The 22,064-nt window shown below is 39.0% G+C and overlaps 1 protein-coding gene across 7 annotated transcripts in view; it reads right to left on the bottom strand.

The window, feature by feature from the left end:
- nrp1a (neuropilin 1a) overlaps positions 1-20,608 on the bottom strand; it is a 67,423-nt gene extending 46,815 nt beyond the window's left edge. For 4 of the 7 annotated variants that reach the window (XM_015338934.2, XM_015338935.2, XM_015338936.2 and 1 more), the window contains exons 1-3: positions 18,181-18,334; positions 15,282-15,456; positions 1,797-1,978 (exon numbers count right to left, since the gene is read on the bottom strand). In XM_015338934.2, the coding sequence (XP_015194420.1) occupies positions 1,797-1,978; positions 15,282-15,456; positions 18,181-18,253 (430 nt within the window). In that variant the 5' untranslated portion in view covers positions 18,254-18,334. Of the gene's footprint in view, positions 1-1,796; positions 1,979-15,281; positions 15,457-18,180; positions 18,583-18,664; positions 18,818-19,832 lie in introns of those variants that run through there. The other 3 variants (XM_015338937.2, XM_015338938.2, XM_015338939.2) reach the window with 3 other exon arrangements.
- Positions 20,609-22,064: the final 1,456 nt, after the last annotated feature.

Here is a 22,064-nt window from a genome sequence, read left to right as displayed (position 1 = left end):
AAGGTAATTAAGATGCCTGAAATGAAAAACAGCAATGTCCTTTGAAAAGGAATCTAGGAATGCAAAACCTTTAAACTTCGCTCTCAGTCTGGTGCTCTGTCCCACTGCGAAATTCCACAGCTTCTCTCTCTTTTTTACATACCTCCCCCTTCCGTGGCCTTTTCTGACCTTTTATCAGTATTTCCTACCTAATAGAAGTACCGCATCACATCTCGGGATCCCAGACCTTAACCAGCTCTAATCCAAAACTCTACATCTGCACCAGTGCCTCCAGGAACACAAGAACATGAGCTGGAAGGCTCATTTCTATGACTCTGTTGGTAATACGAAAGATCAAACTTTCTGCAGCTCCAGACATTTAGCATTAGTCTGAAAAACGAGTCGATGAGATGTACAGAGTCAAAATATAAAAGTGCATTGTGCACCTCAGAATTGTGATAATTACCACAGATTTGCCCTATCAAGACATAATTATCAAAGGACTGATCAGCAAAAATGTTTAACACTGTTTTGAAAAATGATGCATGTTTGTGATTTCTAAAAAAATATTTTTCAGCCATTGACCTACTTTATCCAGTACTGGGTCCTGGGAAAATTGTTACATTACTGGGTAATATCACTGGATTAGTTTTCCTGCATTTCTTGTATACAGTACATTAAGATTTTCTCTGGTCCACTCCTTAAATTCTCGATCTCTTTTGTGGTCACTCATGTCCTAAATGGTTTTAATGGACACTTGCCGTGCTCTATTGCTCTATTTTATACAGAATTGAACATGCAGTATAAGGACGTTAACAATAAATGCTTTATTCCAGACAGCTATGGATCATGGGAGTGACTCCCTCTGACTTTCTGCATTATTGCCCGTTCCCCACCCCCAACATCAGCACACCACTCCAGATTGGATGAACTCTGGCATCTCATTTAGTCTGGTACTGGGTCACCTTGAGAAGAATTTATAAATTAGCTGGATTACAATGCACCTGCCTAGGTCACCACTTAATGGAAATTTCCACCTTTCTTGTTAGGCTGCTACTGGTGTGGTTCAACTAAAATAAGAACAGGAAGGGAAAAATCCCAAAACAACAGGAAGCCTTTTTTATTGTTGCGTCAGTGTCAGATGCACCTAAAAAGGAAAAGGCCAGCAAGATAAGATCTTAACTCTAGTACCTCACCGAAAAGGTTAAAAGAATGTAGTTTTGTGGCCTCTCTTTCTCAGCGGGTCTTCCTGTCTGCCGTCTGCTTAAGAAATTTTGATCATGAATGAGGCTGCATTCATTAAACTATAGCATGTGATTGTAAAAATCACGAGTACACAATCCCTCTTAAAGCACCACAAGTCTAGACATGACGAAAACGTTCAGCTTTTGGGGCAAGACGATATTCTCGTTGAAGGCCTTCACTCCAGTTTTTTTAAAGACATAGGAGATTGGACATTCGGAAGTGAAGTTTTCTACAAAAGCCCTGGGGTGACCCTTCCGTTTGAACTCCCATATCACGACGTCAGCAGAAACAGATGTAAACAATTTCAGCAGAATTTCAGTAGAAATGTAATTTAATTTAGCAAACTCAATTTCAGTGGAATTTCAGCAGCAACATAAATGTCTTGAGATACACAAGATTACATGGTTACCAAGGGCATCAGGACACATACAGTACCTGAATGTGTTTTCTGTGATGTCTACAGCCTGTCGGTGTCATTGTACTGTACTTTCCTCATAAATGTCCATTTTAGTGCTCCCTCTGCAGGCGTTCTACACAGGGGAAATGGCTTTCAAAGAGGTTTAAATGCTGACCTGTCTTGAAGACTTCATAGCGGATGGAGAATCCAGCTCCATGTGTTTCGTAATCGGAGACAAACTTGATGTAGAGCTGGTTCCCCGTGGACACCACTGGAGAGGGAGCGATCTTTCCACAGTGCTTCCCCACCAGCTGGGCGTTCTCATCGCCTCCATCCCGCACCTCCACATAGTCGTACCTGAGAGCACATAGACAGGTGGCCTCAGCGCAAAGACCAGAACAGACAGAGAGGCATTTCGAGGGGAGTGTGGAGAAAGAGGCTCGGAAATGTCATTTGCATTAGCTTTTGAGTCTACAGTCTTCATCAAGACTGTATATTCAATGCAAATCACAATTGTATAGGCAAATATTTGAAGACTGCATTAAAATATAGTTGGCACTCCTCATAAGGTAACGGGAAACGTACCCTATCAGATTAACATCTAAATTGTTTTACTTTTGTTTCCATACAATTTTCTGGAAATAATTTTACATTTGTACATTCAGCTGTTTCAGTTTTAGGGTGTCACCCACTTAAAGAAGGAAAATTAAAAAAGATACGATGAGACATCAATCTATTGCATTTCAGCATAGTTTACGAACCTGTGTGTCTCGAATTTCTGGAATTACATTATTGTTGAAAAAAAGAAAAAAGAAGAGTGCATCCAGAGGTATACATACATTTTAAATTGCATGACTTTCTGGATGTGAGAAATCAGGCCCATATTGCCTAAATTACTGAGAAAAGAGTTCCCATCTGCCTTGAGTGAGATTACATTTTGAAATCCATTCAAAAATGCCTTCGTGTTTAAATAAAATCAATTCACACAACAAGAGGAAAAAAGACAGTCTCACAGGAGACCAGCAGTGCCGCCCGACTAAGCCAGTTCAAATCTGACTCACCATCCTCCCTGTCTCCAAACTACTCAAGGCAAATAACCGAAAATGTTAATGAAGCCGCAGAAAACAACGCTAGGGAATAAATATACAAAATCAAGGAGCTTCAGGGAGGGCAGAGCTCTTGTTTCTTACTTGGTGAAGCATCTCCCCTGAGAATCCATAATGCAAGGATGACTTCACCCAGCTAGGCTACTTTTATTGGAAGTGATATCACCTCATCACTTAAGGCCTTGTGTCACTTTATGTTTCCACAGGATCATTTAGCTGACATTGATGGACTTGTGTGGCCCGGGAAACGTATGGACCTTTCACTTGCTATATTTTATGCTGTACATCTCATCTTCGATTCAAAGGCAGCGGAGCTTGCACCGGCCCCTTGCTGTCTTGTAGCCGTTTCAATTAGGAAATTGTTTTGCGTGGCGGCCCATAACCACGGTGCAGTGGCTCGCTCACTCCTGCCCGAGCGCGCTGATAATGAGCTCATCATATTTGTTTTAAATGTTGGGTTTGTTATGGGTCCAGCCCTTTTCCTTACAGAAGCAGCTGTGGCAACAGTCCCCCCACGGCCTACAAATAAGAGCTGTTTCTACAAGAGCTGCTCTGTCAGCACTTTAGCAAGGGGACCAGTCGGTTCCTACACAGGTGGAACACGGTCAATCCACACAAGAGAGTTTGCAGTTCACAATGTTTCAATTTCCATTACCGTTTGAAAAGATTATTTTGCCTTGACAAACCTGTCTGTGCCTTCTGGATGGATTTTTGGAGTTGTTCGTTCTCTTTCTGGGGGGGCCTTGGGCTGCTGTATCTCTACCAGTGCTTGCAGTAAAACGAATAATACAAATTGGACGTGGAAAACTGGAATACGAGACGCCTTTTAAAATATAGCTTACAGCTCTCCAGATGCTTGCTGGAGTTTTTCTGTAATCAGGCAGAATAAGGAAAAGACTCAAAGTTTAAATCTTCAGGTTTTGGTGCTTAGCTACAGCGGATCTTGTTATTTTTGTCAGCACCATCCCAGGGGTGTCTGTACACTAAAATGGGAGTGAGTAGACAATACCGTTATAACAACAAAGGAGATTATTGTAAATCCCTTGCCTTTTTTGCACTGGACTATCCTGGATAACGGATAACACCAGAGATCTTTTTCCAAACATATACAGTCAATACATATACGTTCCTAAACATCAAACCTTTGTTTTTCGAACAGTTTTTTTTTTTTTGTGGGCCTTAGCTGATATGGACTCGGAAAAGTGCCAAGAGGAAAGTACAGTGTGGGAAGCAAGTGCAGGAAAGCCTGATGCCTTTTCAGAATTTTCTTTGATAACTCCTGGGCACATTTGCACCACCTAAAACATCACCTCGTTTGTACCTGCTCTGGTACGGGTTGTTAAAAGAGATTCACGGGCTCTCTACAGGGAGACACATATGCGCTAGTCATCTGGAAAGTATTATGTGATCATTTACAGCTTGTTCACCTCCTTATTCTGCCTTGAAATCACTGAGGTTGCCAACCGCTCTGGTCTTACTCACTGAATAAATTCATTACTAATCCATCTCAGTAACCACCTGCGGGTTAATCCTACCCAGAGTATTTAATAAAGTCCAAACCGTTAACAAATTCACTGCAAGTTTTGATTCTCTTCCAGCGTTTCAGGAAACCCTGGGGATTCCTGCAGAACCACGTTCTTACTAGCAAAGCCCTATTTATCACCGTTGTAATGTTTTGCAGGCAGAACAAGGCTTTATGTGCTTTTGCCTGATCTCATTTCTTTTTACCTGACCTTCTGGGTTAAATTTAGATTATACAACAGATAGCGCAACTTTTTAAACAATACACACCATGCCCTAGCTGGCACAAACGTTAATCTCTCAAGCTTTTCAATTTGAACAGACCACTGTGTCTAACAGCTGAGACAGAAACCACTTCCATAAGTGAAATGGAAATTGGAAAATGCCCAGACTATCCATAAGGGAAGTTAAAAAGGTCTTCTTTCTAACCTTGGCTTTACTCTTTTAGTGGCTATAAATTATTTTTGTAAGAAAATAGGGGCATGCGATACATGAAATCTAGTCCTGCCTAATCTGAATTTCAGACCAGCTCATGCTCAGAACCATTTTGGACACTGTTACTTGTAATTAAACAAAATAGCAACAAAAAACATTTTAAAATGTATTTCCTGTTTTCCTAAAACATTTATTTCAAAGTACCTATGTCTTGTTGTTTTCCAAAATGTTTTTTTTTGGCCAGCAAACAATACTTAAAGATGAATATTAAGAATGGCTTTGCTTTCATTTTCATGTGGTTCAGGTGGGCTGCTGCGTCAGCATGCGTAGTCTTCAAAGGAACAAGTCATAGGTTTATTCCGTGCTGAAAAGAGTTTGTTTGTAACATTGGAACAGTAACGTGATGTTTTCTCTCTTCTCTTTTCAGCATGGAATAAACCTATTACTTGTTCCTTTCATTTTCATGGTTGGCTACCTACCTTTCGTAAGGAAAACACTGGTACAACAATGGCACTAGCAAGAACAAAGTTAATCCTAAAATGATCTTTTTAAACCCTCCGTTGCTCCTCCCCCCCAAAAAATTAATTTAGAACGCAAATACTGTACAAGCTGCTACATCCTTCTGAAAACCACACCAAGACATACAGTCGTCAATTATGCCTTGAAATGACATGGATAGTTATTATGTTTCCAAAAGGTGTGTATATTTGACCACATTCTATATAAATAAGTTTAATGTGAGGTACTTTTTTCCAGATCAGGGACATTATTCCTAAAAACTTTCTTCGTAGAAGTGTCACTCCCTGCATTTCAGACCTTCTGAGGCAAAGAGATATCAAAGTGGAAAACACATAACCACACCTGTTCTTCTGCACAAGATGTTATAACCCGATAACTCTGGGGAACAAAATGTCCTTGCAGCTGTCATGAGCTCCAAGCTTCAACATATTATCATTGAGGCCATTAACAAGCTGTCACTTGTTACACACGAACAACAACACTGTTAACATTTACAAATGTCTGAAGCATGCTTGTGTCCATTCATTGTTTTTGACCTTAAGGGGTAAAATTGCATGATAACATGCAGAGTTTCAATAGACATCTGATGTTAATTAACCCATCCAAAAATAATAACTTTCAGACCAGAAACCGTTAAGGTTGGTAATGACCTCTTGTCAACTTTCTGACAGAAAAGGAAGGAAGAGGCTGTAACTGTTACTGCATTAAGTGGCTTGAAATGAAAACAATTCTGATTCCAGTCTGCTGCTCTAAATACTCCAGGCTGAGCCTGGTTGAAAACCAGGCTTGGACTGAATATTATTGAGGTCTCCCCCAGTTACAGCTTTTCACATGAGTGCATGGCATGTTTACTGACAATTAAATATAAATGTGCCAAAGCATTACGATTTTGAGAAGCCGAAACCTTTGCTGTGAAGAACACTCATCGTGATTTAATTCAAAAAAAATTTTTAATTCAAAAAAATTAACAAAACGAAAGAGTAAAAGTTAACATCGCAAAAGGCTTAACAGCTGAAACGTTATGTTTCTTCTTTCAGCTTTTCAGTGCAGAATTAACCTTTACTTGTTCCTCAATCTAAAGAAGTCAGTTAAGAAGAAAGAACAAAATGAAGAGTAACATTAATACCTGACCTTAAAATATTCCCCTGCCAGATACTACTATCATTTATGTGTGCAACTTTGAAGTGGTCTAAGGTGACAGAAATTCTCCAGAATAATTATTTTATTTTTAGATTCAATTGGATTTGAGCTGAACATGCGTTTTTGTACAGGGGCAATTATCATTAGCAATGATGGATCTGCAAGGCATTGTCCATTAGGTTTCTAATTACACTGCTGAGAGATCTGAACAATCAGATTAAACAAATTAAAGTATTTAGATCCAATTACAGCATTTCCCCTCCTTTTGCACACAATAACCTTTTTATTTTAAAGTATTGGTTTAGATAGTATGAGAAATGCACTGCTCCTAAAGAGCCTAGAGGCCAACAATTAAACTTATTCCAGGCTGGGTCTGTGTAGCCATTTCGACGTCATTAGTAAACAAAAGAAAGAATTACAAAAACTCTCACTGAATACAGTATAGACTGTGGGACTTCAGATACAAGAGCTGTTTTTCTTGCTAAACTGATACATCAGTTTGGTTTTTTATCCTGAGTTTAAAAAAAATTGAGTTGGTACAAGTTATGTCCCCCTGTAGATAAAATGTTTAATCTACAGGGAGACCTTGCCATGTAATGAGTAAATACACAATAAAAAAATCCATATCAAAATGAGTGCAGTTCAAGTAAGCTGGGTAAATCACAATAAACTACTACAATAAGGTCAAGCATGGGAGGCAAGTGAGGGAGGGGCAATTCGGAATACGTTGTCTTGGGTCTGGAGAAGGAGTTAAGGTGAAGATGAAAAAATATTTTAGCGAGGTTTTCATGATTAAATCAAGAAGATATTACTCAAATATGCGGGTTACCTGTCCAGTAACCTTTTTTTATCAGTAACAAGATTGATTTACATTAGTATTATTACTACAGTATGTATGATTAAAAACACATTATTTTTATACTTTAAAGTGAAAATATTATGCTTATTTGAGTTATATGTAATTTTATAATTTGCCACAGGCAAAAATAATAGCGTGAATGGTTGCTTGGGTGGGCGGTTGTGGGGTAGATTTGACAAAGTTTGTGTGCTTGAGGAAAAATAACTATGGATATGTATCACAAATAACTATGGAATATCTAAAACAAATTAAACAATTGGTAAGGAGTACGCTGAAAAAACACCTTGTACTTAAACTGTTAAACTCGTATTTTTCCAGATGTTAAAATATGAAATGGCTCCAATGGAGCAGGTTTTGTAACACCAGGGACAGGTCTCCACCAATTTGATTTCTTACTTGTTGTGAAGGAGGTTTAACAGTTACAAAATTATCACCTCCACTTAACTGAACTCCTAAGCTTGTTTGAATTACAGGTACAGTACCTTGGTTTATAGACAATAGATTAAATCTGGTGCTTGCAACAATCTACTGTATGCCCCAGTGACAGATCAAGAAACCATTCTTTTGATACATTGAATTTTGTGTCGTGCAAAGCAAAACCACTACAGGATGAATCTGTTTTTACCTAAATACAACAAAATCAAGCTCAGTGGTCCATATAAAGTGAGCAGGCAGTTCACGATTACACAAAAATAATACTGGAAGCGTTGCTAAACCATTCACTTAAATAAAAACTGACAGAGGCTGCCCAGAGAAATGAAGTGTTGTGCTGTAAATGAAGATCTTCAGGTACCCACTGCCAAGAAAACCACATTTCCATGCATTTTCAGTGCAATAACTCTTGCATGTCTCACCTTGGCATTTGAGAATATTTTGATTACAGGAGTAGAAAAGTCTACAGAGTACAAAGATGTTTGAGCTCTAGTGCCTCAAAAAGAGCCCATGGGGAATAAAAAAATGGTTTGTAGGCACAGAGGCATGTACCATCTTTCATAAAATACTTATTTCTTCCACCTGATGACAGGCAGAAATCACACTTCGTTTTTATGAACCACCAAGAAGGTATGGCTTTTTTAACAGAAGATGAATCCAAAGCTGGCAATATAACTGTAGAAACATAAGTACAGTATGATTCTCTACCTTTGTCAGGCCAATCACACAACATACAGTATGTGGGCTATCAGCAATTGATTTTAGCAAAATTGTCACACTAAACCCATTTTTGCTAATGTGCAGTAAACTACTGACTTACATAAAGAAAACTGGTGCACCCTGCTACTTTAATCCCTCTTTTACTATTCCAGTGCTCTGCATGGATTTGAAATAATCAGGTCTTCTGACATCTATTCACTTACACCAAACATATACACAGAGATCGAGAAACACAAAGCACCATAGAATAGTGCACAGCACCATACAAGACCACAGTGGTACCCATAATTCTATGCTCTAAGGACCACAGAGCTATGAGGCTGGTTGCCACAAAGTCTAACATCAAACGTGCGAGAGAAGCCGAAATGTACTCACAGCTGCTGAAAAGAAGATGATGATTGCATATTAGAAATTATAGGCTAGGAGACAGACATTAGCTGTATATCTGTTTACGTAAGTGTAGAAAAATAAACACTGAACCAACAAAAACACAGACTCGTATTTTCTGTCTTACATTCTTAGGCTGGGGAGCTGTACATTCAGGATTCTTTGAGGGGCTCACAGAAGGTATAGTCTTTGGGTGTTGTTTCACACTCTTGCGCAGCTAACAGAGAAGACCCGCTAATGAACGGCAACTTGAATAATGTTGAGGTTTCCTTGCAGGGTCTCTGTCAGGTAATCCCAACAATAGTCCTGTTCCCACATAACTCAGACAGTCTTCATTCTTTTATCTGGCTTCCATAGACTCAAGTGCTCGGGGCAAGAACAGCTTTCCTACATGTGATTCAATTAAACTTTCATCTATCTTCCTGCTGGACTCAGTCCCTTCAGCCATCACACGCACGGTAGGGGGTATTTAGGCTGTGCTGTCTCTAACTAGCAAAGGTACACAGCCCGATGACAAGGCTACTAAAACGCCAGGCAGAAATTCACAGCACGGCAGCTGGAACGTCACATCAAGGCAGAAGAAAAGGAAAGGCTCTCAAAAACCCTTGATTACTCAATTAAAAAAAAACCATGTTATCTGGAGAGCAAACCCAATCAAACTCTACATTATGTTAATTCTAGTTATTCAATTAATTGCCAGGCTGGGAAAGTTCCTTCCTCTGTCAGTGATAGATGTTCCAGACAGACTCCTTTTCCTGTTTTTTTTTTCCTTATTCCGTGTTTTTTCCCCTCCAAAAAAGACGATGGATTGCCAAGGGGTCAGTATTTCTGAAGCAAGTGGTGCCTACCCAAGTAAGGAGGATGGCGTAGCTGTTCCTAATCAAAGGACTGACGGTGGCACTCCTGCCAGTTTCTGGAGGGCAAGCTGACCTCTGTATTTGCCATCTGATTTCTTCTTTGCCAAGTTGGACGGTTCTCATCCCATAATTAGCTGCAGCGGCATTCCTACAATCTGACACTTTGGTGTCTACTTGGGATGGAGGGGAAACTGAAGAATGTCTCTCAGCTGCTGCTCTGGTACACTATGAAAGGCTGCAGACGCGGCCTCTTTCATCTAAAAGCAAGCGAGACCTGCAGGACCCGAGTTCTCGTGTGTAATACTGAGTTAAGTCTCCTGTACAGGAACAACCGAGGGTACGGAGGCCCACTTTCTTGAGATGCATTGATGATAACATATCACTCAAATTAACTGCACATGTGAGTATGAATGCTGAGAGATAATCATCTGTGAGGATGCATCACGAAGAGATCTTTATATGCTGAAGAAGATCAAGTTAAACAAAATAAGAGGGTTAAAACAAATTTCCCCCCTCAGCAAAGTGCAGATTTGCAGGTGGGAGTGCCGCTGTTAATCACATTCTGGAACTTTCCCTGCAGAAATCAATTGTTTCTATAGCAGTCAGCATCCAAAGAAGAAAGTAAGAAAAAACTTTTAGTTACTGTATACTATGAAGAGATGTGAGCTGTATATACAAAAAAAACATTTATGTATATATAAAATTCAAATCTTTAACTGATTGTATTGAGACTGAGGACGAATCATCATTCAAAAAAGCTATAGAAAGTGCTCTTTTGTGCCTTAGGAGCACAAGTTATTCCTAAAAGTTCAGTGCCACAGCAAAACCTCAAACCAGTAGCAAACGGCTAAACAAACAGTTCTTTCCTCTCACTGTTCAACAACTACATGTTTTTATTTATAGCAAGTACCCAGATTTTCTTACATTGTGTTGTGTTTAATTTGTGAAAAAGTAGTGAACAACGAAAGTCTGTGGCTGGTATTTCGCTCATGCGAGAGTGAGTTGTCTTGGAGCAATTTAAACAATGCTGCTTCCTCGATTTAACACTTGAAGTACGCAGCCACTCTTTGTATTGCTTTGCCTGTAACAGAAACTACACATTGCTGGTCTTTCCCAGAGCAAAAATCCCTTCACTCTGATCCAGGTTTGGGGAGATTCTGAAATGAACTACATTAAACTACTGTACAACATTAATTTCATTTTTTGCCAGCCTAATCTTTTGAAAATAACCTATAGCAACTGCTGTTAATTGAAATGACTCACCTACTACCTTAATTATTTTGGTATAGTGAATTGAAAACTTTCACCTTGAGAGGCAAGTACTAACATGAGCAGCTGTTGTAGAACTGCAGAGCAAAATTATCTCTTATCAGCATCATTTAACATGCTTCCCCCTTGCCCCCAGAAACAAGTCTCAATACTCAAACAACCATTTTCCACAGCCCAGAAATATTATCCTAATTGTAATTACAATTTTAATCCCTTTTTTCCTCGCCAGAGATATCACTTTTGTTTCCAAAGGACCTCGAATTCAGTTTGTTCTTGGTCATACTGACATGAGCTGTAATCAAGTGAACCACAGAAAAGAACTCAGAAAAAGAGACAGAATCATTAAATGTATAAAAATCATTATTTTTTTATTGTTGCCAATTAAGACTCTTTGTGGTTTCTGTACCAGCTAGAGAGATAAAACACAGACATAAAATATTATTCTGTTTTTGACTTTCAGGAGAGATACTTTTGCAATGAGAAAGCTTTTATGATCTATCCTCATCCTCAGTTGTTTCATGTGACTTTGAGACAGTGAGATATTTGAGTTGCGTGACTATTTCTTATAAATGTAAGAAAGCCCTGCACTTTCAATGCTAACAGAATATGAGGCAGTTTATTGCATACTTCAGCAGTCATTAACACTATTAGGTAAAAACACTGTATGAAACAGTGTTTCTCTTGTGTGACCTGGTTATATTGCAAACTGAGACAACCACAATGGGCTTTTGATAAAGTGGTGGGATTCTCTTTTCAAGGTTGAACATTTTCATGACAAGCAGTTGCTTCAAATGTGGATGCACAGATTTAACAGGCTTTAATAGTTTGCATTCCTGTTTCATCTTACTTGACAGCAGTGATGATGAATAAGCTGGTATATACGAATACACAGGCTTTAAGTTATAAGTGAATCCTATGATAGTGCTTAATATCAAAGAAATATAATCTGTTTGGATTTCACTCAGAGGTTGCATTTATCTTTATAAGATATCCCAGACGTGCATTTTTATGTTATAATATTTCATTTCAAGGAGATATAAGGCAATGCCAAGTATATACGGTCGCTGATTAAAACATCTCATTCATGTTTATTTCCATAATACTCAGTCTTTTGTGTCTGTTAACCAATACATTCCATGATTATGCAGCCCAAAAATAGGGAAAAGAGAAGTATGACTTTTAAACTGTATTTATTTTCACACATGGGAGCTCTTAATGTCTGATTACACTGATTTGTATTTGCTCAAGTACTGTCAGAACATTAAGCAGTAACAAGTGTATAGTGTTTCCATGGATCAGTGAGAGTTATGGCTTTGTTCAATTGGCCCTTCTAATGCTCTGGATTGGAAGGGCCTCGGAGAGAGAGGGTGCCCTTGTATATCAGCATGTTCATCTTGCAGCGTGGGAGCAGTCTCTGTTAGATGGGGTTCTACAGTGCCTGGGCTATGTGGGCTGGTGAGAGCCAGTCAAGAGAAAGAATGTGTAAGAGATGTTACTTATTAACACGTGTGATTTTTGGACTTGGTCTTTTCGTTTCTTTTGAAAGATGGAGGCAGCTTGCCCAAAAATCCACACCATCTCAAAAGCTGAGAAATCTTGAGTTTAAATTTTGTACAAAAACACAAGCAGAATCCCCCCCCCCCCATACTAAATTGAAATACAATACCATGCATACATAACAAGTAGGAAATGCTGTTATGCTGGTCCAAATGCGAACACGCTATTCTGTACACTTAAACCTTGCCAGCTTGCCTTGATATGTTGTTTGTTTATGTAGCTTTTCCTTGTTTACATTGCAGCTCATCAGGTTCTTCCAATTTTTTTTTTCCCAGAGAAAGCTGTACTCAGACATGAGTTTCTGTGAAAGACAAAGCCTGGCTTTGTGTTTAAAAAGAGAATTACATTTCAGTTGGGAAAACTTTCTGTCCCATCAGAAACCTCCCTAACAGAAAGGCAATAACCAGGTTTCACGAAAGGAGGCCTTCCTGTCTAATTGTTGGAAGCTAAGCAACAATACAAATAAAAGAACTCAGATGTTCCTAACTGTTTAACTGCAATTTGCTTAATCTAATCAGGGAGAATGTGGCTAATTCATGTAATTTAATGTCTGTTCTATAATATGCAAGCCTTTCTGTTGAAGCTGCTCCAGTTACCTATTTCTCATTGATGTGACGGTGCCTGTACAAAAGACTTATTGATGTTATTTATATTTTTGTTCTCTCAGCTGCACGGGAAGCAGCTAATTCAAGCTGAGAGACAAGAGACTTTCAGTTAAAATGTTTATCTTATCACCTTACTTTCTTTGTAACTTTAGTTTCTAAGCAAAATCTAAGCAAATGGCACTGAAAAATGGCAAAGTTCCTGAAGAGGTTATATTGTGGTTATATATTTATACTCTGTGGTTATATTTTGGAATTTCACATTCCCTGATTTTTTGGTATTCTACGTGCTTTGGGCACAGTATTTTACAAAGGTATATTCGAGTAGCTTCTGGTTCCTTTTATAAGTGAATGTTTGTTTAGGTTGTGTAATTACCACTACGTTTCACAGTATGCATAGCATATGTGTTCTGTTTGCAGCTAAATGAATTCTTCAGATTTTTCTGATAAGCAAAGAATTTTGAACAGCGCTGCCCATTATGTTTGGAACTTTAATGAAAATTCAGCTGTGACTGGGAATTTGATTACCATATTTTAAATTCCACACAGAAAACACATTTTCTGTGTTTTTATGTCCCAGTTGCTCAACTGGGGGGGCTAAACCTATGTTTTTCTAAGTTATTTTATAGTTTGGTAACTTACTTAATGACCCAGTAATTTTTTTCTTTATTTACCTGGAAAACATTAAGAAACACGAGAAAAAAACCTTTTGACAACTACCTGACAATGTGAAGGTCCTTCTGCATCCTTCAGGACATTTATTTAGGATTTATTTTTCTAAACTTAATAATAAACTTTTTCAAGACTTATGGAAGACTGACTTGTGTCCACATATAGATTTTGTTTTACATCAGAAAAGCCTTACTGTGGAATTTGATAACTTGGTAAATATTTGTTTAGGTTAGTTTGTTGATTTATGTTGTAAACCCGTGGTCAACCACCCAAGGTTGAAAGATGGCCATTAAATATTTTTAACTTGCTTTCAGGTGCAATAAGTGTAAATTGGCAAGGTAATATCACAGAAAACACAATTCCTTTCCTTGCCACTGTACATGATAATACACTATACAAATCCCCCCAAAAAAAACGAAATGTGAAATTCAAATGCTGAACTGTGCTTTAATCCAGATTAGTGATAATAATTCTGCATTTTATTTCAGTCTGAATGGCTTTGTATTACATTCAACTTAATTTTGCCTTCAAACTAACTCATCATTCTTTAGCATCCAGGTTTTGTGCTTTTTATGGTTATTTCACACAGGAAATCCACCTCTGTTTTATGTAATTAAATCAAAAAGGATTGTTTCCTTTGCAGGCCTATCCTTTTTGCAACATCAGTATCCTAGGGTCTGTGAAAATTTTATTAGTCCCATGGTGACGAAATGTGATCCATTTGTAGTCACAGACCCTCATCTGCTCGGCAGCAGCAGTCACCAGGCTCATAAATTACTGATAGTTTACAGAGTCATAAAAAGTAAAGACTAAAGTAAAAAGTGCAATTTATAAGTGGTAGTTGGAGAACACATTGAGGTTTATCAGTGTACAAGAAAACACATCAGAATGCCAGCCTTGTAATACTTTTTAACGCTTCAGAATAAGCATCAATGAGCTATTTTGCAAATACAAGGTATATTTCCTCTAGCTGTGAGAGGAAAAATGCAAGCCAGAATGCAAGACACCTGGAAGCCAGCCTAAGGCATCAAATGAAATTTCTGCAACAAAAACATGCAGCTTTATTCCATTGGCAAAGTTGTTGTAATTTGCCATTTACACGATCGTTCAACTCTCAGCTTCCTGATATCCTCACTCACAAGAATCAAACTGTTAGGCAATGCTATTCTAAATTGAGTAAATGGTGACACTAAAATACTGTGAAAATGTGGAAGAATTCATACTTATTACTTATTTCTTTGAATTGTTTAACGGGACAATTAATATAGACGGAATATTTTAGTTTTAGCTGATAAACGTATTGCATCTGTCTTAATGAGTAGGTGCCCGGGGACTGCACTTTCACGTAATATGTTAAGCTCAGAAGTGTTTATTTCAGATTCCAGAAAGAACTAGAAAATATGTCAAAACATTCTGAAAAAAATGTGATTACATTTTATGGTAATAATGCAAAGCTGTTTCGTGAAGTGTAAACATCTGTTTCGCCAGTCTGGGACTTCACACACTTGAATATAGACATTTGTTAACGACAGCCAGAAGATGGCGCAGTTCATCAGAAAATTGCACGGCTCCAAGGGTACTTACTTGCATTCTCTGTCTTCGAGATCAAAATGAGGGTTAAAGTTGATTAGAATCCTCTGGTAAGGCTCTGGAGCCTGTATCACCCACACGCAGTTCTGATACGGATGATAGGAGTTTGGGTACCCAGGTGAAGTAAGGTAGTTAGGGCTTGTAATTTTGATATTATCCCCACATTTATCTGCAAAGTAGAAAGAAAGATACATAGAACAGTCCGGTTAAGTAAGCAATCTCAAGAGATAGTCGTATGATATCTTCTCCACGCTAAAGAAAAGAGTTTAATACGGCAAGAGATTTGGCTGTTGAAAATGTCAATGCCGTTTTGTATTAAAAAGCCAGTTCAAAAACCAACAACGAAAAGGTATATCAAAACATTCAGCTTCGAATGTTCCACTGTTCCCGTTACATTTCAGAGTTGATCTCAGTGAAAAGTATTCCTACTTCCAAGGCAGCAGCATATACGGGGAATACATAGATATCAGCACAAATTAGCGTTTCTTGGGCTTTTCTCCTTATTGAGGCCCATGGATGTCGTATATTTGACCACGGGCGTAGAAGATAATGCCACACATTGCAAAGGAAGGTACTTTCGATCTCCAAGCCACGTCCACCACCCTTTCTGATCACCGGCTTTATGAATGTACAAGTGCTTGGGGAAACTTTTTATCAGCCCAACAGGAACGGTATAAAATCGGCGAAGAGATAAGACTTGCCCTCCTCACAAAACTACATGACGATCTAACTCTTGTTTTAGAGCTTGAATTAGCAAGTGTACAGCATACTCCACTGTACCATGCATACCACTGACGACTTCTACGTTACAATGGACATAACTTCGAACCAAAATCGTGCCAGCTTTAAAAAAAAAAAACAATCGATTTCGTCAGTCCCCGTTTCTGTTGTTAACCACACCTGGTTTATTAAAAATAAAACGTTAACCATACGGGGCAGCATACAAAGGAGCCTGTCACTTCCACCTCGAAAAAGTAATTACACGCGAGACTTCTCAGATTCAAGGTGACTTAATGAAGCAGAAAGCTTTACTTAAAAGATTACGAATCTGGCTATCCAAGCACGAGCACCCAGGGGGTGTAAAGAAGTAAAATTTATTTTTTTATATATCCGCAATGGAAGAATGTAACAGATGTGGTATATATGCTCATATTAACACAAAGGCTTTCAGAATATCGTTCAGCAATATTAAACGCCGCTTCCAATCATTCCTACGGTAAACGAATAGCTGCCTAAAACTAATAACTAAGAATCACGTAGCGAATTTGTCACTTCAATGGGGTACTGCCTGCCGGGGAGGATAGTGTATTATTGAGCTGCTATTGTCCACCGAGCTATATTTTATTCATAACAGATTAGCTGATGAAATGAACTCACCTGCATTCGATGAAAGGAAAAAAAAGCTTTAAAGTGGGCCTTCAGACAGCACATATAAGATGCAATTTAAGCAAACGTTATGATAAAGGACAAGACTGAAAAACTCAATTTGTTACGGGCGGGATAGGCTACAGCAGAGACTATTAACATTCTGACTATAATTGAGCACTGTTATTATACACTTGTAGTTTAAAACGAACTCTTAATGATATCCGAGGACAGAAATCCCTTTAAGTCTTTAAAACTATTAACCTTTGTCTCTTGGTGCTTGGAGTCGTGCTTTTAGAAAGTGACAGAAAAATGGTAAGCGTTAGGTCTCTGTGAAACATCACTAACAGTTGATTAGAAAGAACAACTCCTAATGACTGAGAGCCATTAGCCCAGGACCGGGATAATGAATTAATTTAGCGGGCAGCAGCGTGAGGGGGCTGGACAGTCGCATTAAGGGGGACCCGGGAGCACAAGACAAGGTTAATGTGCTTTAAGGCGACGTTCCGACTTGATAGCCTTTAGTTAACCGAGGCCAGCAGATGGAACAGCACCACTTGCGCCGAAAAGGCCGACAAGTTTTTAAGACAAACGATCCCGTGGTTTGGTTAGTTTCGCTGCTCTGTCAGTAATACAGCTTAACTTTCGTTTTCTTAGCTTGTGGTACATGCACGGTTCTTACTGTAAGTTTAAATCAATTTCACATTTCACAATGACGGGTGAATGCCGTTTTGGTATCGCATCATCCTGGATAAGGGCGTCTGCTTAACAAATAATAGTAGTAGTAACCTTCAAGGAACTTCACGTTACGATGGCTGAAAATAATACGAATAAGGCAAGTTGCTAATAAACGTTTCCTTGATTGTTGAATTAGTGTCTATACCTCTGTGTCTATTATTTAAACATGTATCCAAAATAAAAAATCAGATGTTTGTTAATACTTCTGATTGTAATAATTATGACCACAGTAACAGGATAGATCCCGATATTCATGATTGGTGTGTGGCAAAATCCTAAGTCAAAGTCCTAAGACTCCAGTTGGTTTGACAGATATAGTTGTGTTACACTGGAAAAGTATACTATTTGCTTACGCTTGTGATGCTGCATTCCTTACACAGACATCAGAATTCTGTAGGCTTCCAAAAGGCGTTTTTGGTGACACAAAAATAAATGAACCTCCTCTCCAGGCTACATGACCTATATATATTATAAAGTAGACAGTATCCGTTTAGAAAACAATGCAACCCACAGCTTTTAATGAAAATGAACCCTGTTTGGGCATAGAAAACCACTAAGCACTTAGCTACCACAGAAAAGTTCCGCAAAACTGAAAATGGATCGTTCCTGTATCAAGGGATCAGATACATCGCCTTTAAACTTGGTCACTTGCACTTTCATAAAGGCTTTCGAAATTATTTTTTAATCATGGTTATTCTAGCTTTTACGAACTGTGTTAGTGTGAACGACGTAACTCAAACATACATAACGTTTTAAAAGTCATTCAAGTCAGACATCAGTCTTCGCTTACCAGTTTTGAAAGCTCTGGTAGTTAGGACGATTCCGGTTAAAAGGAGAAACACTAATCCACAATGAATCCTCATGATGAAAGAAAATATATATAAAAAACAGAAAACAGAACTCCTTAATGATCCTTGGTCGGGTATTCTTTCTTCCTGCTTGGCCTGAGCAAAGAAAAGAAAAGAAATGTCTCAACGTTGTAGAAATGCGTCTTTTTGTGTCTCAGGTCGCCTGCATCCTGTCATTTAGCTCTGATTTCCTCTCTCCTTCCCCAGACTTGTCCCTCTCCCGGGCGCTGGCGTTGCCATTTCCTAGTCAAGAAGTCTAAGCCAATAAAACAAACAAAAAAAAAGTCCCGTTTTTTTTTTCCAAACCCCCTTGTAAATGATGAGCAAGCCGAGAAGCAATCCTTCTGCAACAAGAACAAAAAAAAGGTTCGCGATTTAGCGCTGTTCTATCGCAAAGAGCGGAGAGGTTCAGCGAGGCAAACTCACATGTACATCCTCAAATCTGGCAAGACAAACATCTGTACAATGGTATTACCATTATAAGGATTTAAAGCGAGTGATACTCCCCTAAATTAAGAATACTTTTCACCCCCCTTTTACTGCGGTGCACTGGCTGGGCTGTTACAGCTGAATTCCCCCAGCGAATTACTGATTGGTTTGATTACAATATGCAAAACTGACCGGGGCAACCCTCCTCGTTAACAAAGAAAGGGTAGCGGCTGCTTTAAGACGCAGATCCGCTTCTGCAGATACGAGGCAGACACGAAAGTGACAGGACACAGGCGCACTTTCCGTCGATTCGCGTTTTGAAGAGCGTTGCATCCATCTCCTGCGTGTCACGAAACTTGCTAATCAACAAAGCGGGCTACCGTCTTTTAACTCTTTTGACAAGTAACGGATAAGCCTCCCCCCCCCCATTCAACTTTTATCACTGGTCAAATGGATGATTTAAAAACTTCACTAGGCTGGAAAATTTAATATGCGTTTTCTCATATAATAATCCTTAAAGTCTTCAGATACGACATGCATTATGGTCTGCGATCTGTAGTAATTGTTATTTTTCTTTGTTAAAAAAAGGAATGCTTTATATTCGGCGTAAGGAATACGGCCCTTAACGCTATTTAAATTTACAAGACCCAATCTTGAAGTCTTGTAGCGTAAAATTTTAATTCAACGTACTTTTCCACAATATGCTCATCAGTATTATTCTTAATTAGATAGGTTTATGATCGAGTCTATACAATGTCCCTCAATAAAATTCAAGATAAATAGGTCAATGAGTAGATGACTGAAAAATAGTGTTGTAACATTTGTTTTTTTAAAAAAGAGGACATGACACGAAACAAACTAAGGGGCAAGCTACAGCCCATGCTCATTCCGGCACAAGGGTCCGAATTAAGAATGTAAATTAAAAGATTCAATATTCGTAAAGCCAATATATAATCATTATTAGACGTCTTCTGGATATGGAAATAGATAATACGGACTAAACCGAAATACAAATCGATATATTGATGTCCTTTCGCAGAAGAATGTAACCAATTTTCAAAATGTAAAGAAACAGCCGCAGTCACATCAGCAAGCTATCGCTCAGTCCATTGTGCATCTCCATTCATATTGTACAACACTAGAAGCAAGAATAAAACTACTTCACCTGCTCAGGTCTACGAATCAATATCCAGTGTGAGTGTCAACTCGAAGCGGGAACCGTATTAATCGATTTCAGTGCTTGGGACACATAATAAAACAATCCTCCAGAGGGAGCAGATTTAACGAAAATCTAAAAACTCCAAAGGCGGTCAAAAAAAAAAAAGGAGCACAGGAAGGATCTGAAGACGGCGTGAGCCAAGCCACTTCGCCTCTTAAATATTTCCCTTTCTGGCAGGATCAGATAGCGCGGAGTAAAGCTGCTGCGCACAGATACACGCGCGCGCGCCCCACCAGCCGCTGTAGGTGCTGCCGCTGCTCGCCGAGTCTCGCTCAAGAGGCTCTATCGGACTGAGCAGAGGGTCTGCCGAAAGATCCGGCTTCGCATTCCTAATCGCCTCGACGAGGAGTGAAAACTGCCCATTAAAACCAAGCCCCCTCGGAGGGAACTTGAAGAAGAGGGCAGTCGTCGTTGCTTTCTTCCTCCGAAGAATGAAACGAAGTTCTCCTACACGTCATTGCTTTTGTACGATGTGCGAGCGCCGGAAGAGTTCGCGGTGTGTCTGCTGTAGCCGGCTCGGTCACACCCCTTTATGCCGGCTGGGATTGCCTCCGCAAGCCGGGGTCTGACAGCAGGTTTGCCAGACACGCAGCGGTAGCTAGCTGGGTGACATTGGTGCTGCAGTTGTCAAAAATGTCACTGTTTAATTTATGCGCTTCGTGGTTGTTTTTTTTTTTTGCCACATGATAATAATAATAATACTCTCTGAAACTTCATTGTCATTGACTATAGGTCAGCAGTTTCTCATACACGCGTCTCCTTACAAAGGCTGGTGAATGTACAGTTAAATCCTCTGCGCTACGAGTATAACTTCGAGTTCATCAGCAGCGGCTCGTTCCACATTTGTTTTCGCATTTTAGTCCTTCGGAAGCAGTTGTGTGTAAACATGAGACTATGAAAAAAAACCAAATTATTATGTAACCAATGAATAATGTTTAACTCCAGTAGGGATTTCAAGCTTTATTCGGACATAAACTTCCACTACACAGCTTTACAGTTGGTAAAAAGGTATGTCTGTTCCCATTACAATATTTAATGTTTCACACATGCTCCTATCCAAAACAGATATATGTCAGACAAGACAGATGAAAAGTATTCAAAGAGTAAAACAGACCCAAGTATTTCATGATTGTAGAAGAATTGCGGACTCCTTGGTTTACTCAACTACCTTAACAGTGACAAAAGAGTTTGATCGAAGTTGGATATTAGATTGATGCAAGTGCCGCAGTCTTTAAGATTTTAGCACTGTGAAAACAGGAATCTGACCCATATCTGTACCATTAGCGAACTTTGGTTTTCAGTTAAGCAGTGCGCTGTTACGGATCTTATTTTCCTGGTATACGTGGACATACGATTATTGCATTTAAGTATGAATAATGAAATTCCAACACAGGCAATAAAATTATATGGTAGACAATGCAGTTGTTTTTATGATCGGGCTTTAGTTAGCTGCTTAAGAGTTTTGTATAATTATTTAAGGAAAGCACACAATTACAGCAACACGCTTCAAAATTACAACAGCAGCACAAAAAACCGCCTCAACGCTACATCTGATAGCGTCAATCATTCAGGTTGAACAAGGGTCTGATTGCAACGTTTTGAAAGCATTTATCGCACATATCCACAAAAGCTTCCTAACAAGCCTTGCATTCATTATACAGTACGTAGTCTAATGCTTATGGTAACAATGGAAAGACCTGCATGAGACATGAACAGCAGAATTAAAATGAAATTCAGTCGCAGTCGTCGAGGTACATTTCAAGTGAAAATGTTTCTCAAATGAAATAGATTTCGACAGACACACACACAGACAAAACCATTTACATTCCATAAAAATTATGCGCGTTTCTATTCCCTGCTTTCTGGACACACCAGGGTAGATCCTAAAGATGAAAAGCCTGAGTTCCGTGGGTGCCCTGGAGACACCCCCTAGCCAGAGAGAGCAACATCCAGCCGGTAAAGATAAACTAACCAGACATCCTGACAGCATTCCAAACACAGCACAAACACAATTAAGGGAGTCATACAGGAATACCTCAATAGTAAACTTTACCTTTTAGACAAATAATAGAAATACAAAAGGTGATGTCATTCAGTAGGACTGGAAGACAACTTTTGTTTTCAGGAATATTGAGGCAAGATGTGTCAGACAAACACCCAGACAAAATGTTCAATTTG

Source organism: Lepisosteus oculatus, chromosome 6 (genome assembly GCF_040954835.1).
Source record: "Lepisosteus oculatus isolate fLepOcu1 chromosome 6, fLepOcu1.hap2, whole genome shotgun sequence".
NCBI classification, from domain to species: domain Eukaryota; kingdom Metazoa; phylum Chordata; class Actinopteri; order Semionotiformes; family Lepisosteidae; genus Lepisosteus; species Lepisosteus oculatus.
Note: the sequence above shows the minus strand (reverse complement) of the source record. Positions and strands in the feature narration are given on the sequence as shown.